A 26,921-nucleotide genomic window follows, 5' to 3' on the forward strand; every position below is an offset into this window, starting at 1 on the left:
TTATGAACAGGAAAATTGTATAAGATCTTGATGTGTGGATCAGAGTGAATGTGTTCCTAAAGGAACTGGAGTGACTCAGCAAATAGATTACTAAACTGGAAGATTCAGAGATTCGAAATGGTGTTTCACACGAAAGGGTTAACACAAAATCAAAATCCTGATCCAGAGCACAGGTTGCTGTCCTCTGAAGATGCCGGCCACAGAGACTGGCGAAACGTCAGGAAGAACAACCTTCAGAACACGGCCAAAGAGCCCGAAAAACCCAGAACAACCACATGATTCAGAAACATTAACTATTTTAGTGATAATTTAAAATTAATTCATAATGTTAATTGTGATCTCTTGAATCCCTTTAATAGGAGGAAGCTGTGATATAAATAAAGTGAATGAAGGAATGGTTCAACATTTACAGTATTTTAACAAAAGAAAATTTAAATTGTGTTCTCAATGGCTTTCACAGCTGGGATCTGGTGGTTGTTGTGGGTTTTTCAGGCTGTTTGGCCGTGTTCTGGAGGTTTTTCTTCCTAACGTTTCGCCAGTCTCTGGCTGGCATCTTCAGAAGACAGGAGCTAGAACTCTGTCTGTGTCCTGGTGTAGTCCCACACACTACACCAACAACCCCACACACTACTTCTGAAGATGCCGGCCACAGAGACTTGCAAAACATTAGGAAGAAAAACCTCCAGAACATGGCCAAACAGCCTGAAAAACCCACAACAACCATCAAAATATAAATTCTTAAATATGGGCAATTTGCGAAATGACCTGCAGAAGTAATGAGAAACTAATGTAAAATTTTACATCATTACTCCTGTTGACCTTGTTGTCATTTAGCAATTTAAATAATAACTTTTGCAGTTATTGCTGTTTTTGTGACAGAAATCTTTGAATTAGAAGTAATGAATGAATTTGTAATATTTCTAAGCTGTGGCTTATCTGAAATCTTTCTGTGTAACTTTGAGTCTCAAAGTTTCTTAGCTTTTGTTTGCCAGCTCAAGAATGAGAATGAATGACACAAGAATAGAAGCTCTTTATATACTTTAGCCTTTACCACACTTGGAAATAAGCTTCACTGTTATAAGTTGAAGAATGTGTGTTTATAAACACTGGGTTGTATCTGGAGTTGGTTAGTTGCACTCCATCCACACAGAAATCAGTAGGGTAAGTTAGTGGTGATTATTTGTGAAAAGTTCAGCTAACCTAGCCTAATATTTTCAATAAGATAATAATTTGCATTCTGTCCTATCCATGATGATAAGTGGACCAGAAATATATTGTATTTCCTCTCTTTTGCAGACAATAGGAAAATAAAAGTGAATGGCACAAGGGAACCTATTGAGTTTAAATCAAATCAATGGTTTGGAGCAACAGTCAGAGCTCATAAAGGAAAAGTTGTGGTAAGTTATTAGATTTTTCTGGCATTCAATTTTCTGAGATTTTTCTTTTTCAGTCATATATGTTCAAAATGAACACACACATATAACTATGAATAAGCGAAGGTAGTCCTTGTCAACCTGGTCCTTTAGGGGGGAAAACTCTCTTCAAAGACCATAGTTGAGGATTATTTTTACTAGGGGGCCATAAAACAAGGTGTGAGCTTTCTAGTTCTCCAGAACTCTTCATCAGGTCGGGATAGTACAAAAAGAAAATATGTAATGGTATGGCTGTTTAATTTTCATGTTGAGCCTGGAAGATGCACCCAAGCCTTTATTCCAACATAGCCTAGAACAAGCACAGAGAGAATCAAAATGTGTGTGCAAGAGGAAAATTAGAAGACAGGATAGTATACAGCCCACAAGCCACAAGAACACTTGAGGGGGTTACTAAAGCCAGGTGAAGTATTCCTGTCTCCTGTTGATGCCGGTGACCATTGTTCCTGTCGGAGATGGAAGAGGTTGTGCTTTGCACAAACTAATGTAGAAGCCTACAGTTCCTCCATGCTGTAAGAAATACCAGATATATGCTAGGCCCACCTAGTTCAATGACACCTTCCCTGTGCATTCTTTCAATGTTCTTGGGAGTGAGGATCATTTGAATATCCTAAAATACAGAAAAGGAAGGATTGGGAAGGATCTGAAAGTGAGATTTCCAAAAGTAATTTTAACTGATGGACCATTTTGGAGCCTCAGTCCTAGATAATTCTTCATGGGCAGCATGAATGACATAAAGTTAGTATGTACAGCAAACGGTTAAGTATAAATTGTTACCTTTGATTGATTTCAGGCAATTTAGGCCTCTAGGTGAGCATGTAATTAGTGATCTGGTTGTCTTTCTCTAGTCCAGTCAATATAAAAATAGAAATGACTTGGTATGAATTGAAGGGATTCTGCAGTTTCCTCTATCAACTGCTTGTACTTCATCCCAGAAGCCTACATCATAGTGGCAAATCTGTGAGATTAATGGGACTATGATTCCAAATCCAAAGTTTTCTTTAAAAAAAACTCTATGTGCCTGTTGTGATTTTATAGAGCTTTTTACGAGAACTGATAGAAACCCGCAAGTGCTACTCCATAATGATCTATCTGTGTTCTTTCAAGCAGTTTTATTAACTAGTAGGGTGATGGCAACAGTAATTTGTTTGCTACTTAGACAGGCATTTTATGTTAACAGCTAATGTGCTGGGATAATAAAAGGCTTTATAAATGACAATGAAATATCTTGCCTAGTGAACCTTGAGTTTGGTCATGCTTAATTTTCCCAAACAAGTACGAAGCAACAAGTGTTGTCTGGGGATTTGTTTTAGAACGATTCAAATTATTTTTAATGGGAATGTGTATCTAAAGGAAATGCCTTGCTTTAAATATTCACTCATGTGGTTAACCCCAGAAAAGGACTTTGACATAAAACAGGTGATGAATAAAACATCACCTTCTCCTGTTACGGAGCTAGCCTGCATGTTGGATTCCCAGCAGTCTTTCCTCTGAGCAATCACAGCTCTCAGATTCCAAACACAGCACCTTTAGTTTACCTCCTTTGGGCATATTCTCTCTCATGCACACTCTCTAAATGCAAAGTTGATTTCCTTACATAAAGTGAGTGTTAGAAATAAATCCTGTATGCGCATGTGACCCAATGACCTTCCGTGGTCCTTGAGTATGTAGTTCAAAGAAGGGGAGTATTTTCTTCCAAAAAATAAAATCACACATGCACATCCTACTTCAGTGTTTTGTTTTGTTTTGTTTTTGGTGGCTTGTAGTGATTTAAGGAGGGTTACAGAACAGTGAAAAGGGCATATAAAATTGTATTATTACAAGCTTTCCAGTCCTCTGTGTGATGAAGCCCTAGGGTTTGGTTTCCTTTGAATTAGAAACGAAGACTCTAATGTCTCTGTAATATTTAAAGGAATACAGTGGCAGAAATCATACAGTTATGGAAAAGGTGTAGCTTTTAGAGATAAATCTCAGTAGACTTTATTTATTGCATGCCTATTCATATGACTTACCATGCAACGGATAATGCCTGCAGAGATGTCTTAACTTACCGCAAATAACCTCTAAACATTATGCCTTTTATATAACTGTGCGATAGGATTTGGGCCAGTTTCTCTGTACAATATTGTACAAATGCACAAGCAGACCATAAGGTGAGAGAGAGATATTCCTCCATAGCAGCACATCCACTATTCTGTCTGAGATCTTCATGTTGAAATTCTGCACCCCCTCACCTTCATCCAACCTGCACCTCTGTCTCCTGCACCCTCCTATTGCAAAATGATGAGCAAGTGGGTACACATGTGCCTGAAAGAGTGAGACAGACCAGATGGACTTCCCATGTTATCTCCTAAACAAATAAAAGGCAGTATCCCATTGCTAGTTTCAGCTATAGAGAATAGATACACTAAATCAATTGCTGAACAACACTTCTGTAAATCCTGTTGAGTCAGCAGGTTTGCTCTCATTGGGACATGCAATAGGATACTGACCAACATGTACACAACACATGCAAATGTGCATTGCACTAAGTCAGTTACTGTGGGAAGGAAATCACTACCCTGACACTGAAGGTACCATGCATAATAAAATCAGATGTTCTTCCTCTTCCAGTACCACTCACTCTGAAATTCATCTCCCTGAAGAAATAAGCATAGCACTTCCTTGAGACTTCAGCTGGTAACCTGAGTACTAGCAACCTTACTACCTTCTACTGTAGTTCAAAACTATCTACCAGTTTGTGTCTTGGAGCCAAACTGCATGTTACAGGGAACAAATAGTTTTCCTTCAGTATCAACATGGCATGGGCAGGTTTGCACCTTTCTAGGAACAAATCCTAGCACATGGTTTCCTGCCCTTGCGTACTCCATGTACATTGCAAATGTAACTGCCCCTCTTGTGTCTGCTGTTAAAGTAACCCTCTCAAAAAGTCTCCATGTAGAAAGCACACTTAGAAGAAAGGCAATGGGTCTGTGGAAGGAAAATCTTGTTTCTTGGTAACAGCTGGTAACAATGATCAATATCAGGTCTAACTGTAGAAGCATATTGGTGTTCCTTGCACAAACTATTGATTAGTGGTTTGCATCACTTGTCAGACTTTTATAGAAGGAAGGATCAGGATTTCTCTATTAGCATGTCAGTGGTTCTTTGATATACAGAGCAAATAAAACAACTTTCTGGAGTAGCTATTTCTGAACCACTGAAGGCCAAAAAGGCTTGAAACGAGCATGACTAAAGGATGCTTCTTCCTCCCATTCTGTTTCATTTATCTGGGTACCCTTCTCTGAGAAAGGTATATATAGTACCAAAGAAAGTGTCTCCTCTCACCATTGTCATCTCAGCTTTTGGAAGAAGCCTTCCTAGACCTAAAGCTTGGGAAAGTTACAATTTTGGACTCTGCCTTCTAGAATCCTCCAACCAGCACAGACAGATAGCTCGAGAGATTTTCAGAGTTGTCATCCAAAATGGAAGTTTTCCAAGCTCCACATCAGATTAATTCATGACATGCTTCTACTGGAGATTTTTTTAGCTGTCCAAAGTAAAAAAAAAAGTATTTAATGTATTCTCGAATGCTTTCACAGCCGGGATCTGATGGTTGTTGTGGGTTTTTTGGGCTCTTTGGCCATGAATGAATGAATACTTTATTACGGTCAAAGACCAGTAAAACCAGATCAATATAAAATAGATACATATAATTATAGCTTGGTAAGATCAGTCCAATAAATTCCAATAAAACATGATAAAACAACCCTTCTTTCCAGTTAATAACATTGTGTATCCTTGATATAAATAAAACCTCAATCAGTGTTATATTTAAAACATATCCATCTAAAATCACCTATCCAAACATTTGATTACGAATAACCATTGCTGCCGCACAGAATTTGGCCACTTGTCTCGTAATATAAGGAGTGTTGTCAGAGAGTAGCAGTTGGACATAATCCTCCTCTGATCTCCCAGGAGATTTACAAATAATAGGTGATAAAAGCTCCATACGAAGATCCCGATAGCAGGTACAGAAAAGGAGAACATGACCAACTGATTCAACTTTCTCACTGTTACAAGGGCAGAGACAATCTGCTGTAGGCAAACCTCGAAATTTTCCCTCCAAAAGCTTGGAAGGAAATACATTGAGCCTAGCTAGCATAAAAGCCCTTATGGCTTTAGGTGACATAGTGCTGGCTAAATACGAGGAGATGATAAAAGCAGATTTCTTTAGAAAATTATATTTCCCTAACTGGCCAACATGGTCCTGTAGTTCAATGTCCCATACCCTTAACTTCACTGCTTTGATGGCATCCTTGAGACCCATTGCTATGAGTATACTGGGGGAAAAGCCAATTTTCGATAACTGTTCATTTATATGCTTCTTCCACTCTGACTGATAGGGATCAAGTAGGGTCAGTGGGGCCAAGCCTTCTACTGCAAAAATCAGTTTAAGCCAGTATTTCACCATAAGGACTTTAGCCCGTGCTTTGATGGAGATTAGCCCAACCTCTAAGCGAAGAGCCACATTGGAAGTACAAGGTGGAACTCCAAGAATGGCTCTCACGAATTTGGTCTGGACAGTCTCCAGAGGTTGTAGATTAGCGCAAGCGAATAGTTGAGAGCCATAAAGCATTTGTGAAATAATCCTGGCCTTAAAAACTTGTATTGCTGATGGTACATGTTTACCCCCATCAGTATGTTGTGAAGGTTGTTCTTCCTAACATTTTGCCAGTCTCTGTAGCTGGCATCTTCAGAGGACTGGAGTAAGAAATCTGTCTGTGCTGTGGCTTTTTAATGACACTTTTGACAGATGTGTTCCTGGATTTACCATGATGTTCATTGCATTTATTGCTGTTAGTTTTACTGTAGCAATTACTTAATTTCATAAATTATTCACTTTGAATATCTTTTAGCAGAAAAGTAGTGTTAAATAATATCTGTTTTTAAACAATAAATCTGCACAATCCATCCAAGCTTTTTAATGCTGTGAAGCCTTCTCTGCAGAGTGGGAGAAAACATAGTTAAAAGTAAACCAAGTGCCAGTTTCTCTTTCCTTTTATCTCCCAGACTTCCCTCTCTATGTGTTCTTCTTGGTTTAAATTGGAATTGTTTTAATAATTTAGAAACTTCTCAGATCATTGGAGCCTTAAACATTTGTTGTGGGGTGCTTTTAAACAGCTCTGTGCAAGATGCAGCTGCTGATATACAAAACTTGGACTAAAAGCATCTAAGTACTTTTTTCATTTTTGTGTTGTTTGCTTGTTTGTTAAACAAAAGACTTAAACACACTTTTGTGTATCTATATGTGCCTATAAGCCACAGTCCTATACTTCACAAGCTGGTGAAAGACATTGAAAAAGATACCACATGCTACTTCAGGTTGTTCATCTGTCTGGTCTAGATTGCTCTGGCTTGCCAGGGTCTTCAGTAAATACCTGTTGCATCTCATCCTACCTGAAGTGTTTAATTGGACATGTTAGGAATCAAACCTAAGACTTTCTTCTTCATCATTTTTTGGCCTTGTGAATGCCTTCTGAAGAGGGCTAGAGGTATGGGGCATGCAATGTAGATTTTTCCACACCAAGTGTAGAAAACATTCTAATGATTTATAGTTTGTAATTCTGTTCAGGAATAAGGTTTGGTGGAACAGTTTTCAGGCATACAAAGTGAAGTTCAGTTCTATGCAGTTCTTAACTCAGAATTCAGCCCAGTGCAAAGCATAGCTCAGTTCCAAACTTTTAAATAGCATCCTATCTGCAATCACTGTTCAGAGATAGCAGCAGCAGAAGTTTGCAGACCACACTGGGGAACTTCCATAGACTGGATCCAGACTTCCTTATCCTTCTGCAATGCTGTGGGTTGTTTGCTGAATTTCTTGGAGAAATAATATTCAGTTCATAATACATTATGGCCCAAATCCTATTACATAATGTTAAGCAAAGTAAATTCTTGGGAAGCACACAGAAAAAATCAAACCAGTGTGTACCTACACCTCTGAGAATTATGACAGGACTCTTTATTTGCCCATGAGGAACAGACTGAAACTTATGATTTTTCTTATGTTACATGATAGGGTTTCAGCCATTATGTTGTACTGTAAGCTGATGTTCCAAACAAGATAATTTTAGCTTTTAGTAACATCAGTATAGTTCTGTCACATTTTTACCGATGGGCAAGCAGACAACAGCTTCAGTCCTGGTCCAGTTTTATCATCATCATCATCATCTGAGAACTGCAGAGCTGGAAGGGACTGTATAGATAATCAACTCCAGCCCCCATCAAGGAGGCACAGTCAGGAATCAAACTCCTGATGCCTTAAACCACTGAACTATCCAAGAATTCCTCTGCTGTCAGTTACAGACACCCCAAATGTCTTATTAAACAAGAAATAAAATAGCTTGAAAAAAATAAAGCAATAAAATGATACAAATTTTAAACAGTTCATTAGAAAACAGGGTTAACTTGAAATGTTAGTAGTCAGGGAAATCTTTGGATAAACATGTCTTTAATTGATGGGAGCAACACCCAACACTGGTAAACATGTCTGATTTCTGTATTAATCTTTGAGACTTTTCTTTATCTCCTACATTTAAAGGACTGTCCAGTTAAAGTTTGATTTAAAGATAGAGAACTACAAGTAGGGACACCAAGAAGCTTCAGGCTTCTCATATTTATTTAAAATATTTTTACCCTGTCTTTCTCCTTAAAAAGGACCCAAAGATGCTTACTTCATTAAAAACACAAAATTAAAAGCTAAAAACAGTGAATTATTCAAATATTTAAAAAGAATTAATCATATTTAAAAGGTTAGATAACAGCATTACTAAAAACAGGTTTAGAAGCAACAGAATATAAACCATCCTGCTTATTGTTTCCTAAGGTTAAGGTAAATAAAAGGTTCCCCTTGACAATTTTTGTCCAGTCATGTTTGACTCTAGGGGGCAGTGCTCATCCCTGTTTCCAAGCCATAGAGCCAGCGTTTCTCTGTAGACACTTTCCGTGGTCATGTGGCCAGTGCGACTTAGACACGGAACGCTGTTACATTTCCACCAAGGTGATCCCTATTTATCTACTCGCATTTACATGCTTTTGAACCGCTAGGTTGGCGGGAGCTGGGACAAGTGACGGGTGCTTACTCCGTTGCGTGGATTCGATATTATGACTGCTGGTCTTCTGACCTTACAGCACAGAGGCTTCTGTGGTTTAACTCGCAGCGCCACCACGTCCCTAAGCAATCACTAAGGTTTCCTAAACAGTCACTAAAGAAGAATCTACTTTACAGGACGAGGGTGACAGTAGTCTTCTATTGTCTTGATGCTTTCATAGATCAGCCATCATCCCAGACATTCTGTTGCACAAGCAACAACAAAACAGAGAGCTGGGAAAAGTGAGTGCAACTCTCATTAAAGTCATATATTCTGACTACCTGGGCAGCACACTCAACAGGCAGATGGTCACTTGGTCTTCCCATCTGCCCTAGTGAGATGCATCACAGGTCAATTTAAATTCTAAATATAATTTCTGATTTTTACATCTGTTTAAATAAGTCAGCATATGCAATTTTGTACAAAATTGTCTTTTGTCCTCCTTTTGTGTAATGCATGCCGCCACCAGGTGAAAATGGCCACCTTATTTGCAACTCTTGTTTTGATAGGCGTGTGCTCCTTTGTATCACTGGAGGACGCTAAAGACTTCACCCGAAAAGGACCCGGTCGGCACGTGCTATGTTGCAATTCAGAATTTCAGCACGTATGCTGAATATTCTCCTTGTCGCAACAGTAAGTTATTTGCCTTTCTTACTTGAACTAAATAATGCCTGTTATTGTTATACTGTTGTCATAATGAAATTTTGTAAATGTTATAGTAATAACAAATAGATTTATAATAATAATAATAACAACCTTAGAACTGCAGAGCTGGAAGAGCCCGTTATGGAACACTGAGTCCAACCCCTTTCAAGAAGGTACAGTAGGAAATCCATCTCCACAGCCAGATAACTAAACCACTGAGCTATCCAAAATTAGCTCATGTAGACCTGAAAATGTAGACAGTGCTTTCATGCATTCATCCCAGGTGTAGACTTGACTGAATGGCCCCTCCCAGGAAATATTTTCTCACAAAGTAGATCTTGAGTTAAAAAGAGACATCAAATTATATGTTTCTACTTGAATGCTTTTCTATTTAATTAAAAGAGTACAGATGAAGCTGGTGCTCGCATGCTGACATGTGAAGACAAAATTGGCTTAATTTAAAAGTGCTTTAAATATACCGAACAGATCTAGATAAGCGGAAGCCAACTTTTAAAAGCAGCTGATTATTTCAAATGGAACACATTCTCCCCTCTCTTTTTATAGAACTAACAACCTACAGGTTGTACTTATGATGAAATAATCATACTGTTTTGTAAGCAGGCTGGCTATTGGTCATAGCGTAGAATGGGGATGTAACTATGAATTGTGTAATGTCTACAAAGCTTCTAATAAGTCTTCTGTTTGACTGCAATGTCCTGAAAACAATTGTTTGAACATATTAAGGCAACACTGAATTAAGCAGAGGTCTGTGGTGTTTTTGCTAACTCAAGGTCATTTTCTTGACCCTGGCTGGTGTCAGTTAGGATAAACCAAGTGTAACATCTCACATTCACCTTTAAATCTGCCAAAACAGATTTGAAATTTGAACTTCTTGTTTTGGGTTCAGATTTTCCTGGCAGAATTCACGTATTTCTGGTTTTGACATGAGCTTTGGATAATCACTTTTTCTTCCTCTTTGAAGCCGCCATTCAGCTTGGAAATCAGTGCTTGAATTTCAGCACAAAAACAACAGATGAACTTTTCAGATGCTTGCCTCGTTTTCTTTCTTTCTTGTAAAGCTGTCTCCATTTCCTGTGGTAATATATGCGTCCTTCCATATTACACAACTAATTTAAACTTTTTGTTTTGATGACTTCAGACAACCCAGATCCTGAGGGACAAGGCTACTGTCAAGCGGGATTCAGCTTAGACTTTTATGAGGTGAGAGGGTGCAGTGGTGGGCTTGGCTTCGCACCTAGCAGCTTTCACCTTTACTCTTAAGATACATGGAGGGATGTGGTGGCGCTGTGGGCTAAACCGCAGAAGCCTGTGCTGCAGGGTCAGAAGACCAAGCAGTCGTAAGATCGAATCCACGTGACGGAGTGAGCGCCCGTCGCTTGTCCCAGCTCCCGCCAACCTAGCGGTTCGAAAGCATGCAAATGCAAGTAGATAAATAGGGACCACCTCAGTGGAAAGGTAAACAGCGTTCCGTGTCTAAATCACACTGGCCATGTGACCACGGAAGATTGTCTTCGGACAAAACGCTGGCTCTATGGCTTGGAAATGGGGATGAGCACCGCCCCCTAGAGTCGAACACGACTGGACAAAAATTGTCAAGGGGAACCTTTACCTTTATCTTAAGATACATAATTATTACTTCCAATTCATTCTTTCACATCTCAAAATGTTTTTCTTAATTTTTTTTAAACATGGTAACAGATATCTGGAAACTACTGAGTTCCATTCAGATATATCAGATAGTTTTTATCTTAATCATAGAAAGGAATCAAATATATCCTCCTGCACTTAAGAGGAGATTACATCTTAACTGAAAAATTGATTAAAGAACAAATTATTAATCAGTAAACAATTATGTGGCCAGTTGGTAATAATAATTATGTGCTGCAAAGTCAATTTAGACTTACGCAACCATTTCCAGAGTATTGTTCTTGTTTAGTCATGTCCTACTCTTTGTGGCCCCATGGACCAGAACATGCCAGGCCCTCCTGTTTTCCACTGCCTCCTGGGATTTGGTCAAATTCATGTTGATAGCTTCGATGATGCTGTCCAACCATCTCGTCCTCTGTCATCCCCTTCTCCTCTTGCCCTCACACTTTCCCAACATCAGAGTCTTTTCCAGAAAGTTTTCTCTTCTCATGAGATGGCCAAAGTATTGGAGCCTCAGCTTCAGGATCTGTCCAATTTAACTGTTGCTTCCTGTCCCACATATAGATTTCTCACAGGAGATGGATAAGTTGGTCAGGCACTCCCATTTCTTTAAGAACTTGCCGTAGTTTGCTGTGGTCCACACAGTCAAAGGCTTTTGCGTAGTCAATGAAGCAGATGTAGATGTTTTTCTGGAATTCTCTGGCTTTCTCCATAATCCAGCACATGCTAGCAATTTGGTCTCTAGTTCCTCTGCCCCTTTGAAATACAGCGTATACTTCTGGGAGTTCTCGGTCCACGTACTGCTGAAGCCTACTTTGTAGGATTTTGAGCATAACCTTGCTAGCGTGGGAAATGAGTGCAATTGTATGGTAGTTGGAGCACTCTTTGACACTGCCCTTCTTTGGCATTGAGATGTAGACTGATCTTTTCAAATCCTCTGGCCACTGTTGAGTCTTCCAAACTTGCTGGCATATTGAGTGCAACACTTTAATAGTGTCATATTTTAAAATTTAAAATAGTTCAGCTGGAATGCCATCACCTCCACTGGCCTTGTTGTTAATCATGCTTTCTAAGGCCCACTTGACTTCACTCTCCAGTATGTCTGGCTCAAGGTCAGCAGACACACTATCTGAGTTGTCCGGGGCATCCAGATCTTTCTGGTATAATTCCTCTGCATATTGTTGCCACCTCTTCTTAATGTCTTCTGCTTCTGTGAGGTCTCTACCATTTTTGTCCTTTATCATGTCCATCTTTGCACAAAATGTTCCTTTAACATCTCCAATTTTCTTGAACAGATCTCTGTTTTTTCCCTTTCTATTATTTTCCTCTATTTCTTTGCATTGTTCATTTAAGAAGGCCCTCTTGTCTCTCCTTGCTATTCTTCGGAAGTCTGCTTTCCATTTTCTGTAACTTTCCTTATCTCCATTGCATTTTGTTTCCCTTCTCTTCTCTGCTATTTGTAAGGCCTCATTGGACAGCCAACTTTGCTTTCTTGCATTTCCTTTTCTTTAGGATGGTTTTTGTTGCTGTCTCCTGTACAATGTTACGAGTCTCCATCCATAGTTCTTCAGGCACTCTGTCCAACCAATCTACTTCCTTAAATCTGTTCTTCACTTCCACTGTGTATTCATAAGGGATTTGGTTTAGATTATACCTGACTAGCCCAGTGGTTTGTGTTTGTGATGACCAACTTATTCTCTTGACAGAACTTTATTAGCCTTTGCCCTGCTTCATTTAGAACTCCAAGGCCAAATTTATCTGTTGTTCCTTTTATCTCTTGACTCTCTAATTTAGCATTTCAATCCCCTATAATGAGAAGAACAATATTTATTTGGTGTCAGTTCTAGAAGGTGTTGTAAGTCTTCATAGAATTGGTCAATTTCGGCATCTTCAGCATCGGTGGTTGGTGCATAAACTTGGATTACTGTGATGTTGAAAGGTCTGCCTTGGATTCGTATTGAAATCATTCTATCATTTTTTAGATTGTATCCGAGTACAGCTTTTCACATCTTTTGTTGCCTATGAGGGCTACTCCATTTCTTCTACGGGATTCTTGCCCACAATAGTAGATATGATAATAATGTGAATTGAATTCGCCCATTCCTGGCCATTTTAACTCACCAATGCCCAGGATGTCAATGTTTATTCATCAATCTTACATTCCAGGTTCCTATGCAGTATTTTTCTTTGCAACATCAGACTTTCCTTTCACTTCCAGGTGCGTCCGCAGCTGAGTGTCCTTTCGGCTTTGGCCTAACCACTTCATTAGCTTTGGGGCTACTTGTACTTGTCCTCTGCTCTTCCTCAGTAGCATGTTGGACGCCTTCTGACCTGAGGGTCCCATCTTCCAGTGTCATATCTTTTATCCTTTTGTTTCTGTCCATGGAGTTTTCTTGGCAAAGATACTGGAGTGGCTTGCCAGTTCCCGCTCCAGGTGGATTACGTTTAGTCAGAACTCTCCACTATGACCTGTCTGTCTTGGGTGTCCCTGCATGGCATAGCCCATAGCTTCTCTGAATTACTCAAGCCCCTTCTCCACGACAAGGCAGCAATCCGTGAAGGGGTTCCAGAGAATACTAAGTATATTCATAAGTAGTTTATCAGTTTCTGCTGCTGGTGCTGTGGGACTGTGTAGCTCCCTCAAGGTTGCACAGGTGGCGGGGCACAGAAGCCACCTGTGTAGCTTCTGCATCAGCCACACAGGCTCTTGGTGATGTTGACTGGCTCCTCTCCCAGGAGGCGTAATAAGGCTTCAGGGTTCCAATCCCTGACGCCACAGAAAGCAGCACCAACCCACTGAGCTGATAATCCTCATAAAAACATGAGATTTCTGATTCACCAAATAAGTGCTGATGTAGTTCAACAACAAAGATAGTAAAAAAAAAAACTACAATTTCTGAGGCAATCTGGCCACCCAGGTGTTTCATTATCTGCAAGTCCTATTAGTCCTAGCCAGGATATACAATAGTTAATAGTTTCCAGGAGAGCAGCCATGTTAGTTTATTGCCTGAAACAGTAAACAGTCTTATGACATCTTAAAGACCAATCAGTTTTATTGTGGCTTAAACTTATATGGACTACAGCCCAGCAATACAAAGTCGTATATATATATATAACTAGCAAGGTTGCCAGTAAATATTTTTGGCTATATTAAAAGATAGTTCCGTTTATAATGCACAAGCTTTGTGGACCTTCTCCGCTTCACTTAGTTTGTTATGCTGAGCTATGAAAACACTGTTATGTACTAAGACTGTGTGAATTGGCTTCTTAATGGGCAAACATTAGACAAATTGTACTGACTCTAATTGAAATGGTGTACATACTGTAATGAAGAGATTTGAAAAATTACTTTTTGAATCACAGCACCAAGAATGCACTAGGCAGCAAGTTCACTAGAGTAGGGAATTCCTGGAACTGCTGTCCAAAATAGTAACTTTTTCAAGCAAATTCCAAAGATGGGCAAATTGCATTTTTGCTCCAATGACATCATAACTGTGGGCCATGCCTTGTATATATTTATTTTTCTCCCACCAAGACGGGTGAGATCAGAAGTGCAGGTTATGTGGCCCTGCAGATGCTGCTGGATTGCAGCCACCCCATCAGTCCTGGTCATAATTGTGTGCTGTCAACTTGATTGCCTTCTTTTGGGAATTGCAGTCTAGTAACATCTGGAGTAACATCCGTGCAGTCCATCCCTGGATTGCATGGTACTAATAGATGAACATTACTTGTTTGAGTCATTTGGTTTTATATACGTTTGCTTTTGGTTACTGATATATTCATAGTTTTCTTGTCTATCATGTCTCTAGAATGGAGATCTCATAGTAGGAGGACCTGGCAGTTTTTATTGGCAAGGTATGTTCCTCCACTTTAATGAGAGAAGACGAAATGACAGGGAAAAGCAATGCCTTTTGAAAAGTCGTCAAATAAGACGTGCAATCCTGATTCACTTGCTAGGGAGTATGGCCAATTTAACAATTTAACACATTGAGGGTTGCACTTCTCAGCTGTAAGTTTTTGTTCTTAGTCACATCATTGAAACCTGCCAGTGGAATGAGAGATCTAAACCACTGGTTCTTAACCTTGGGTTACTCAGGAGTTTTGGACTGCAAATCCCAGAAGCCTTCGCCACCAGCTGTCCTGACTGGGGTTTCTGGGAGTCGCAGTTCAAAAGCATCCGAGTAACAAAGGTTAAGAACCACTGATCTAAACCATACTCTTAATCCCCCTTACATTGCAAGTAAGACAGATATCCCATTGTTTGAATGTTGCTCACTGCAGGGTTTTCCAGTCATGTTTTCTATGGGTTGAGTTTGTTTATGACATATCTACCATTCATTGTCTTGCTTTCTTTCAGTCCTGTACCCTCTTGCATCTCTTAATTACTAACTTTCACTACTGCTATAATCCACTGCAACCAATAGCAACATGATTATTTAAAAGAAAGTATGTTTTACTGTGTTTTCTTTTTCTTCTTCCTGTCACTCTCTCTCGGCTTAGGCAAACATTTATCTGTTCTCTTCAACTATCCTTTCCTCTTTTTTTGGTCTCAGATTTCCTTGTTTAAAACTGTAAGTTTGTGGAAATTTGGTCTTGTTCGTATATACTGCCTTAACCACAACATAATACATGAAGGAAAGAAACAGTATTTATTAAGTGATGGTTTAGAAACCTTAATTGTTATTCCCTAACTTGGCTCTTTGTAGGACTTTTTCATCTCCTTTTTTTTTTTAAATCACAGGTCAGATTATCACTAGTAGTGTTGCTGATATTATCACAGGCTATTCATTCAAGAATATTTTGAGGAAACTATCACGAGAAAAGCAAACTGGAGTAGCACCATCAATATATGATGACAACTATCTGGGTAAGTGTTACTGGATGGTTTTATTGGACACTGTGTTGTGCCAATCTGGAAATGTAATATAAAAATATTTACTGTGGCCCAGAAAGAGAGAGAGGTGCAAGGAGTCTTACATTTAAGTTTTCTGTGCTGCCATACATGCAAATCAGGATACTCACCAAACATCTGCTGCATATGCTGGAGTCATATGTTAATACAAACAGGGATGCAAGGGAAAATGCCAATTGTTATCTATCACTGGTATAACTATGGCAACTACAGTGGTGCCCCGCTTGACGTTACCCCACTCCACGACGAATCCGCTTTATGTTGAGGTTTTTGCGATCGCTATTGCAATCACAAAACGATGTTTGAATGGGGAAAATTCGCTTTATGATGATCGGTTCCTTGCTTTGGGAGCCAATTTTTCGCTTAACGATGGTTTTGAAACAGCTGATCGGCAAAATGGCTCCCCGCTGTGCAAAATGGCTCCCTGTTGTGTTTAGGACGGATTCCTCACTTAATAGGCACCAGAAAATGGCCGCCCTATGGAGGATCTTCGCTGCACAATGAGGTATTTCACCCACTGGAACGTATTGAACCAGTTTTCAATGCATTTCAATGGGTTTTTTTACTTTCACTTGACAATGATTTTGTTCTACAGCGATTTTGCTGGAATGGATTATCGTCATCAAGTGAGGCACCACTGTAGATTGGAAGTTGTTATAAACTAACATTTACATCCATAATAACTTGGCAAGATTAATCACACCGTAAAAAGGATTAGAGCTTGAAACAGCTTGAAAATAGCTGAAATTCTACCACATGTGGTTTAGATTGATATAAGCATTTCTTATCACCATACATGTTGATTACGTACTGCTTTTTCTGACTAGCCATGTTTAATAACATAATTGTAAATGAGTTTGTTCCAGATTTATTCATACTTAGAGTTTAACCCATTAAAATAAACAGGACTTAAAGTTGGTCATTGATTTCAATAGAGATACTCTAATCATGATGAAATCTCTAACCAGCCCACTGCCTGTATTTCTTCTTTCACTGGATTCTCGCTGTTTAGAACCCTGCCCCTGGGACCATAATTGCAATTGATTGTAAGATTCCACATGTCTGATGAAGCTGACTTTTGTTTGCAAAAGCTTATGCCTCAATAAATCTGTTAATCTTTGAGGTGCGGCATGACTCTTCATTGAGTTTTGTTACAACAAATTGGCACGGTTATTCTGCTAGAAAATATTTTTGTATTTCAGATTCTGTTAAAGATGCAAATATTTGCTGCATGTTACATGCTGTTGAAGACCTTGTACATCAACTAATCTTTCGGCTAGCTAGGTTAATCTCATTTATCCTCTAGAAAGCAACAGTGGCAACAGAATACGTAGAGAACAGCTAGTGTTTACATTCTGTGCAAATAGGTAGCGTTTACATTCAAAAATACAATAATGCTATCTCTTCTTCTGGACACTTCAGAATATGGTGCAGTCCATCCCATTTATGTTTAATCTAGCTAAATTATAAAGTATTAATGCAGCTTATCTTGAGATATAATTACAGTCATGCTTTTCCTAGTTGTTTCATTTTGTAGATTTATTGTGCTTCTGAGACACATAACAAAATTAGTCATAAAATCCTGACAAATTGTTTTCCTTTCCCTGACCTTAAATACTCTACTTTGTAAAAGTGTTTTTAATTTCCTTCCAGAAATGAGTCTTTTCAGACATAAGTGTTTTGTCAGATTTCATACTCATAGTTTTGTTTTTTAAATAGGGTACTCAGTGACTGCTGGTGAATTTACTGGAGACTTTCAGCAAGGTAAGACACCAGAATTTTTCAAAGTAAAAAATCTGTGGTCTGTGATATAGCTACTTATTCTGATTTTTTTCTTTATTTTAGTAAGAAGATGCTTAAGCCTTTTAGTAATTAGGCTAACTTAATACCCACACAGAGTCAATTTGTACCATACATTATCTCCATCCATGTAAACACTACTTACCTTGGCTATGGATTATACTAGTTCTTGTGAGTGTGGCACAACATTTTCCATCCGCAGCTTATACAGGACACTTTACTGACTATAGCAGCAGTTATTGGATGTACTTGTAACAGTTGTCCACACAAATTCATATTTCAGCAAGGTGCAAGCTATTTAAATAGACAAAAGGTGTGTTGTGTGAATAAGCTCCCATTGAAATACAAATACAGTCCAAAGTGTAATGAAACCTGTAGCATTGTTTGTGCCTTGTGCATTGCATTTTATGCAATGGCAATGTAGTGTGTGAGTATGTTAGAGGCATGACCTCTGATCTAGAGTTCTGTATACAATGTGGTACCTAGTGTGGCGTGGCGGACAGAGTGATTCAGTGAAGAGACTTGGGTTCAGATTCCAGCTTGGCCATGGAAACTCAGTGGGTGGGGAGCAGCACCAGTGAAATCACTGCTTAAATATCACACTTAAGCCTGAAAGCCCTGTTACGGTCATTGTAAACCAGTTCTAACTTGGTAACACACAACACATGCACACACATCATAGTAACGCTCAAGTGGCCCTTCTGCTTGAATGTACTTGAGCATAATTTTTTGATCCAAAACAACCTACAGGAAATAATTTATGTACAGGTATAGGTGTCTGCAACAGACTCTGAAGTTCATAACCACACAGACGTTTGCACAGTATCATATTCTCCCTTTCTCTATCTCTCTTTCTCTTTCAGGACAGTGATAAGAGCTTGGAAAAATTCCCTTTTTTTGGGCTGCAGTTCCCAGACTGATTCTGGCAACCATTAAAAAGATGCAGCTCTCTTTAAAAGTAGTACTTGCTATCCTAAACTTGTCAATCCTTTGTTACAAATTCTGTACTTAGTAACAGAAAATAATAGAGTTTGCTGTTTGGTACTTCAGCAGTCTCCTGGAAGTCTTGTTTGAATAAGACTGACAAGCAGATGTACAAATTGCTGCATTCTTTCTAAGCAGAACTTATGGTAGTTGAGTTGAAAATCTTGGCGCTCCTGTCATTGTATCAATATAGAGCCAGTCCTACCATTGGACAGAATGAGATGCTTGTCTTATATGCCAGTTTCTACAGAGTGCCAAGCAAGATGTGAGAGAAAAGTTGCCTGTCATAAAGTCTCCCTAAGCTAGCCTGCTGCCTAATGGATAGTAGAGGATGTTGTCGCTTTACCCAGAGTGAAGTTAAGATTAAACTTTCCAGTTCAATCAGGATTTATTCTTGAGAAGGGAGTGGCTATCATCTTATTCTTCCCCCGTGACAGAAAAATGGCTTGAGCTGGTTTTCTGTCATATTGTACTGAAATCAATCAGTGTTTTTCTATAGCAGTGTAGGATGCCTGGTAGCGGATTCCTTCTTAAATTTCGATGTCTAACCATCCAAATATGTCTTAATATTTATGATACAATTAATACTACTGGCATATCCTCAAAAATAGACCTCTGTGGCAACCCCAGACCTACTGGAGTATCCCACCTGTAGTTATGCTGCCACCAACCATTCGCTCTACCAAGTCACCCAGACCAGGAATGGATTTTAATAAACAAAAGAACAAGGTTTATTGAAACAACAAACAGGGTAAATAAAAGGATCAGGTAAATAGGATACTGGAACTTGGTATAGTCCCAATCATACACATACAACAGATTGGTTCCCACGGAACACTTTAAGGTAACGCACAGACCCTGAACCTATCAGTTCTGGCTACCTAGATAGAAACCTGAACCTATCAGGTATGTACTATCTGACGAACAGTTGTACCCAGTCTGACCCACAGTCTGACCCACAGACTCCAACTCCACTTCTCCACACCCGCTCCAAATATATATACAGTACAGCTCCTCCCCCCTGGTGTCCCGCCTTCCACTCCCCATAGGATGGAACTTTCCCTCCAAACCCATGACAGACAGGTACCATCAGTGCTGTATGTGACAACCTCCTAATCCAGTTTCTGAGTAATTGCTGTTTAAGTGAGTGCTGCACTAACTTTCAGGATATTGTTTTCTTTTTAGAGCTGGTTGCTGGAGTTCCACGAGGTGCACAAAACTTTGGTTATGTATGTAGTCTACCAAATCTTTTATTTCCTCCCTCCCTTGTCCCCTGCAGTGAACAGAACTTGGAAGATTTACTTTTGGTAAATTATTCCCACGTTCTAGGAACTGTGGTCAGAAACAGTAACTTCTCCAGCCTGTGACAATGAATTAGCAACAAAATGTATTTCATTTTTCTCATGAATTAAAAAAGTGATGTTTTAAAAATAGTTGTTTCATATTGATTTGATTTCTACTCATTAAAAAAAACCCTCAGCTGACCGAGATGCATACGCTTTAGCTGAAGTGCAGTCTTCATTAACCATTGAATGGGTTTTCAATAATGATGCTGCAAATACTGTGAATAGCAAAAGCCATGTGACCCATTAGATAAAGTGTACTCCTTTAAAAAGCCCTCCCACTAAAAATAATATACCCTATGGGATCTTTGTCCTGTACTGACTATCCACCTTCAGTTGTTTCCCATGCAATACAGCAGACAATAATTTTTTGTTTTAAAGACAAATAGATGAAGTCAAAACCCTGTTTGAGTTTTATGTGCACACAAGAGAGATCACATCAATTGCTGCAGCTAAGTGCAGGCAATTGATGAGGTGCTTGGCATGTAACCAGATGTGTGCTGTCATGGTCATTGGGAGCATGACTGGGCCTGTGAGTGATGTGTGCCTAGCACCTCATCAATGAACCATGACAGCTACCATGATTCCTTTAGTATGTACATAAAATCCCAGTGGAATTTTGGCCGGACAGGAATGGTTCTCTATATTGGATGAGTCAGTATTATTTGATTATTTTTGTTGCATCTACAACAAAAGTTGTAGAGGTGCCAAAGGACCCAAATTCATTCTTTTATTGGGATCAGTAGTATCTAGACTAACACAAGTGCACATTTAAAACAGTCTCCTTGTAAATATTCAGGAATGTAATGATTTATGACCTGACTGAGAGATTGCTGTTTTCCATTTTCAGGTTTCAATTATAAATTCTACGGATTTAACCTTTATTCAAAATTTTACTGGTGAACAGGTAATTACTGTCAATAATTCAGCATACTTTCACATCACTGTTTAAAAATAGGGAATATGTCCCTATCTACGTAGTTACAGCATAAAATACATTTGAAGCAATCCTGTTTAAAATGGATTGTGATGGCATGTTGCCAGTGGCAAGTAGAGCTTTGAAAGCGACCGGTGATATAAAAATAAAAGTGTTCTTTCTTTACAGATGGCCTCTTACTTTGGATATACTGTTGCAGTATCAGATGTTAATAATGATGGGTAAGTTGGTAAAAGCAATATATCACTCAATGCTTCATTTTCTCTTCATGCCCTGTTTAGTGACTAATTTACAGGGAAGAAACAGGCATTCCAAAAAGAATGATACTCATCTGTTAAAAAGCTAGAAGAAATAAGCCATTCAATTGCCTTTGCATTCCTTTTTTTTTGTTTTATCTTGCTTTGTGTTTTTCATTTAAGTAAAGTTCTTTTCAGAAAATTGATACTTGGGTGCTGCATACTCTTCCTCTCCAACTAACCTTGCCAATTACGGTAGCTTCAAGAGTTGTTCAATGGAAAATATCCCCACTCCGTCCCATGCTGCTAGCATATCTGTTGAAGGTGGAATGCAATATGTACTGTAGATACCCAGAGCATTTGTTGGTTAATGCCTGTGAAACACCATTACTCATAAACAGCTCATTATTTTTGAGTATACCTGCACTGTTTAAGCACTTTCTTTCATTAATTTTAGGTAAAATTAACTGATTGTGTGAAAGGTTGAAAGCTTACTACTCTATTGCCTAGCAGACACGCTCCATCAGCAAGTTAAAATTAAGCAGAACTGTAGTAAATAGGGTCAAAGTTTAAATTTTAGCAGAACTTAGATTTCAATTGGAATTACAGTGGTGCCTCGCAAGACAAATGCTCGCAAGACAAATGTTTTTGGCAATGGGGTTGATGACTCACAAGACAAATGTTCCTATGGCCGTGCTTCGCAAGACGAATGTTTTCCGTTTTTTGTTCCTGCCTCATGTTTGCTGATTTTAAATGTTTTTCTATGATGTTTAAAAAGTTAAGGTTTTTTGACTGAAATTTTTTAAATCATCTGCACAATATGTATGGCTTTAAAGAGCACTTAATAAACCCTTTGTAAACCAAATTTGACTTTGTTCTGACTTTTTTTGCACATAGGAACACATTAATTAGATTTCACGGCATTCCTATGGGAAAACGTGTTTCGCAAGATGAATTGTTCGCAAGACATCATTAACCGTGGAACGAATTAAATTCGTCTTCCGAGGCACCACTGTAGAACCCAAATGGATGAGTTAGGGAACTTTCCACTTAGACACAGAACAGACAAGCAGTAAAGGAGATTTCATTCTCGATTCTGTAGCTTCACAAGTTGCAAATCAGCTTGCTTTTGTTTGATGATTGGTCATTGGGAAATCTATTTGCATGTTGATTTTGCAAACATTGGGCACCCTTAAAACTGTTTCCTGCAAAGCTACATGTCTATTTTGGCCCTTACAGTAAAAATTCTTTTGCTAATAATTGAGAAGGTTTGAAATCAAATGAGGAGCTGATTTTTGAGCTATAATAATTTCAGTAGCTGTGTTGGCCAGGATTTCTGGGAGTTGTGTTCCAAGAACATCTGGGGACCCAAACTTGGTAACCACTGAATTAGAGGACAGGTTACAAATGGTGTAGTTTATAATCATCTTAGCAACATATCAGGCATTGATGTCTACTGCATCAAGGAGTCTTGAAGCTACGTCTTGCTTACTAATGTAGATGATGTACTTGGAAATTCTAGGAATCTCCCCAAATGTTTTGTTTGATGACCTGACCTCTCAATTCTAACATTTTCTAGTTCCCACATGAAAGGATTCCTGCTATCATCTTAAGGACCATACTCCCAGTTCTCCCCCAGTTGCTAGATTTTGTTGTGCTATGTCTCAACATCTTGCTTCCCACCCAATAGACTCTTTCCCACCCATCATCTTGACCATCAGCTATTAGAGAAGGCAAACATGATAGCTCCGGTGGTACTCTGCCATGTTGTTCTCCCTTCCTAGCACACACCAGCAAATTAAATTTTTGGAAAAAAAATGCCAATACAGGATTCAAGGGAGATTTGTCAGTTTAAAAAATGTTTATAAAAAAGTATGCTTTGAGGTATGGGAGCAGGTGCAGCCCTCCAAGGATCATGGTGGACTTATGTGGCACCCAAATCTCTGGAAATTGCTCACCCAGGTTTCTGCTGACTGACAGCATCTCTCAAGGGTTTCAGAAAAGGATGCATTCCCAAGCACTACTTGGAGGTGCCAGGAGTTGAGCCAGAGATCCTCTGCTCACCAATAGCATGCTGTGCTGCAGAGTTCCACCCCTTCTCTTAAAGCCAAGGGGTGCAAAATGTTGACTGCATAGATCCCTCTGTGGTTAGTTTGGGCTGTCTTAAATAGACAGAGATGTGAAATGAGTGGTGCCGATTGGGCAGTAATTTCTGCACAAGAACACGGTGCAGAGAAGAATTATTTATGTCAGGTTAAAACATGTGTCTAATAAAAATACATTAGCAATCCTTTATTTGTGTTCTAGCAAAGCTCCAAGTACTTCTCCAGCATTGTTCTATACCCCTGCTGTTCACTGCCCAACAGCACACAAAAGAATAGTGTAAGATGTTCAGCAGGTGGTCGTTTTTTGTACTGTATTGAATGCCATTTTATTAAACCAGGAAGTAACTGTGCTTCTTCTGTGTTAATGCATGGCAACTGTTTGATTAATAGTACCCAAATGAAACATCAAGACATAGCCATGAAAACAACATCACCTTTTAATTTACTACAGCTCCCAGAATTCCATTTCCCCCCTATAGCTTCCAGAATTTTCTATCCAGAATGGCCAGTGAAGTTTTCTAAACTCTAGTTGGGGCTTTTTTATATGTCTCTTGAATAATGTAGCATTATTTCTATACCCCCTCTTCTTTTTAGCTTGCGTTTGGCTCCTAAACAGAACTATTTATAACTGAAGACAAGCAGAAATGTTCCGTGGTTTAGATTTTTCTACTGCAAACAGATGTTTCAAAACATACAACTCCCCACGCATTGTTTGAACGCTTGCAGAGAGACTGAGTCCTGGGCAGGGCAGGAGAGAACAAATAGAAGTGGAATTGACATCATTGTTTTTATTATCCAAATTAGGATATGGAATGCAAAACACTGCAAAGATCATAAATAGTGCAAGAACAGAGGGATATAATGAGTAATTCCATTGATGTAGAGGTACATAATATCAGAGGAGAAAGAGAGACTATTGCGAGGGGCAGGCCATTCCCATAGGCTATATCTAGGTCTCGCCACCAACATTAGTGCCACAAGTTCATTAGCTCTGCTTCAGTTGGATTCCTTCTTGACCTCTGTGTGGCCCAGATGTTTTGCATGAAGGAGATTCAGAAGACAGGGCTGTGAACGAGCCACTATGCAAATCCCTAGAGGCTGCTGTAGCTTAATGGCAACACCACAAAGGAAGTTGTGTTCTATGTGCAAGGAATGAAGTACAGGACTAGCCAACCGTTAGAATGTGGTAGGTGCCTCATAAAGCATATTGGGGTACAGTATTATGAAGGAGCAGCAAACAGATGATAATTTGATGTATATTTAAACTTATTTTATTATTGTATTTTTACTGCCAGGAAGAGTAGAGATGCCTGGTCCTTCCAAGTGCTTCCTGTTTCTTAAAAGAGTTATTTCTGACCTCTAAAAAAGCTGGAGCTGCTGGTTATTTCAGTAGTTTAGGTATCCAGCTGTGGAGCCAAAGGTTAGGAGTTCAGTTCCCCGCTGTGTCTCCTTAGAGTAGAACCAGCCTGTGTGGCTTTGAACAAGCTAGATAGGCAATCCCAGAGCTTCCCCAGAAGAAGGGAATAGTAAACCACTTCCGAATATTCTGTACCTGGAAAACCCTGAAAAGGATTGAATTGAAGGCAGAATTGAATTGATGGTGCATGAATATTATTATTTAAAAGCTAGGGGATAAATTAACATACAAATGATCAGTTACCATTCCTCTAGACCACTGAGGGCAAAACTGGCCCATTTTCATACCAGTTGGTTGTTGTGGGTTTTTCGGGCTCTTTGGCCTAAGGAAGAATGACCTCTTTAAAAGTAGGAAGAACAACCTTCAGAACACAGCCAAAGAGCCCAAAAAACTCACAACAACCATTAGATCCTGGCTGTGAAAGCCTTCGCGAATACATTCATACCAGTTGTTTTTCAGTGTGGAGGATAACTTGGGGCCAAGGTTTAGGGAAGTTGTGTCGTGTTTCCTATAATTGCTGAAGTTGCCCATCTCTAGATAAAACCATTCATATTTATAAAATAAAGGATATTTTAAATGTTGAATTGTTCTTTTCGTTTGTGTTTCCCCTCTGTTCCCAAATTCCAGGTTGGATGACATCCTTGTTGGTGCTCCTCTTTTCATGGAGCGAGAATTTGAGAGCAACCCTAAGGAAGTTGGGCAGGTGTATCTGTACCTGCAAGTTAGTGCCTTATATTTCAGAGAAGCACAGACACTGTCAGGCACGGAGGTATTTGGTAGATTTGGCAATTCCATCGCACATCTGGGAGATCTGAACCAAGATGGATATAATGGTAATACATCATATCTTTAGTGATTGCACAAAAAACTTATTAGCTAGCTGAATGCAGGAATGAAGAACCTTTACGTGTGGCTTGTTAAGAGTTGTAGTTAGTTGTACTCTAGTTGGTTAGTTGTACTGTCCCTATTCATGTCATGACATTCTACTTTCTATTTGTTGGGAAAGTAGAATGTCATGACATGAATAGGGACAGTTCTATGGAGCAAATAACTCTCCTGCTAAAACAGCTGCTCTGGCTGCTAGTCCATTTCCGGGCCCCATTCAAAGTGTTGGTTATGATGTCTAAAGCACTATAAAGTGTGTCTCTAGGTTGTCTGTATCTTCCAACATGAGCCTTTCCACCTCTTAATATTTTCTGAGCAGGTCTTTCTTTTGATCCCATGGCCGTTACAGGTGTGCTTGATGGGGACTGTTGAGAGGGCCTTCTCTGTGACTGTTCTCAAGTTGTAGAATGCTTTCTCTTGGGAGGTCAGGTTGACTCTCTCCCTTTTATCTTCCTGCCAACAGTTGAAGACCTACCTCTTCAAGCAGTCCTTGAGTGCTTTTCTTTGTTGGTCGGTTTTCTAGGCGTGTGTTTTAATGTTTTATTTGGTGGAATTTTAATTATTATTGCATGCTTAATTGTTTTTAACCTGTAATTTATTATACTTTTAGTGTCATTTGTGTTATCATTGTGAGCCACCTTGAGTCCCCTCACCAGAAGAAAGATGGGTTTCAAATGATACAAATTAATAAAATATATTTGTCATTGAAAGGTGATATGCTGTTAAGCTACACCTTTATCTGTTTTTCAGAAGACAATCCTGTATTTGAATGGCTTTCGCAAAGCAGTCCGTCATTTGAAGTTTTATCCAAATTCAGTTTAAAGTAAATGATCCACATGAAGCCAGAGCAGGGACCTTGGATTTCACCCCATCAACTGTAGTGCTTAGACAGTAGACTGAGCAGACAAATCATTCATCTGGGCACAGTCTTCTCTGCTATTTTGATTGCAGTTTTTATTTTACTGATAGTAATCATGTCTTAATTTGCACCTAAGCACATATCCTTATCTCATGCATATGTTACACAGACTGTCCTTTCTATGGTGCTGCAGATATCACCACGCTGTATTCTAGGGCTGCTTCTCTGAGTGTGTGTCTCAGGTTCACATCCCAGATTGGTTACTGAGCCTAGCAAAGTTTTCAAAATAAAAAGCAACAAGTCACCTTTGCAACCTTGACATCTCTCATTGTTTTTTTTTTTCCTTCCAGATATTGCAATAGGGGCGCCCTTTGCTGGAGAAGACAGAAAGGGGAAAGTACTCATTTACAATGGGTTCAGTATTGGGTTAAATCCTAAACCTTCCCAAGTTCTCAGCGGAATGTGGGCCTCCCAATCTATGCCTGCGGGATTTGGCTTTACGCTCAGAGGAGACTCAGACATAGACAAGAATGATTACCCAGGTAAGGCTCTTCCACAAGAGAGGCG

General features: G+C 39.2%; 1 protein-coding gene across 3 annotated transcripts in view; it reads left to right on the forward strand.

The window, feature by feature from the left end:
- The window catches only part of ITGA8 (integrin subunit alpha 8), a 140,707-nt gene that overhangs the window by 20,296 nt on the left and 93,490 nt on the right, over positions 1-26,921 (forward strand). For all 3 annotated transcript variants that reach the window (XM_020806655.3, XM_073003121.2, XM_073003122.2), the window contains 11 exons: positions 1,297-1,397; positions 9,073-9,196; positions 10,368-10,429; positions 14,686-14,731; positions 15,618-15,743; positions 17,508-17,552; positions 19,758-19,801; positions 20,766-20,822; positions 21,021-21,073; positions 25,238-25,443; positions 26,705-26,896. In XM_020806655.3, coding sequence (XP_020662314.3) covers positions 1,297-1,397; positions 9,073-9,196; positions 10,368-10,429; positions 14,686-14,731; positions 15,618-15,743; positions 17,508-17,552; positions 19,758-19,801; positions 20,766-20,822; positions 21,021-21,073; positions 25,238-25,443; positions 26,705-26,896 — 1,056 coding nt within the window. The remainder of the gene's footprint in view (positions 1-1,296; positions 1,398-9,072; positions 9,197-10,367; positions 10,430-14,685; positions 14,732-15,617; positions 15,744-17,507; positions 17,553-19,757; positions 19,802-20,765; positions 20,823-21,020; positions 21,074-25,237; positions 25,444-26,704; positions 26,897-26,921) is intronic.

The sequence above is a fragment of the Pogona vitticeps genome, chromosome 6, assembly GCF_051106095.1.
Source record: "Pogona vitticeps strain Pit_001003342236 chromosome 6, PviZW2.1, whole genome shotgun sequence".
Classification (NCBI taxonomy): domain Eukaryota; kingdom Metazoa; phylum Chordata; class Lepidosauria; order Squamata; family Agamidae; genus Pogona; species Pogona vitticeps.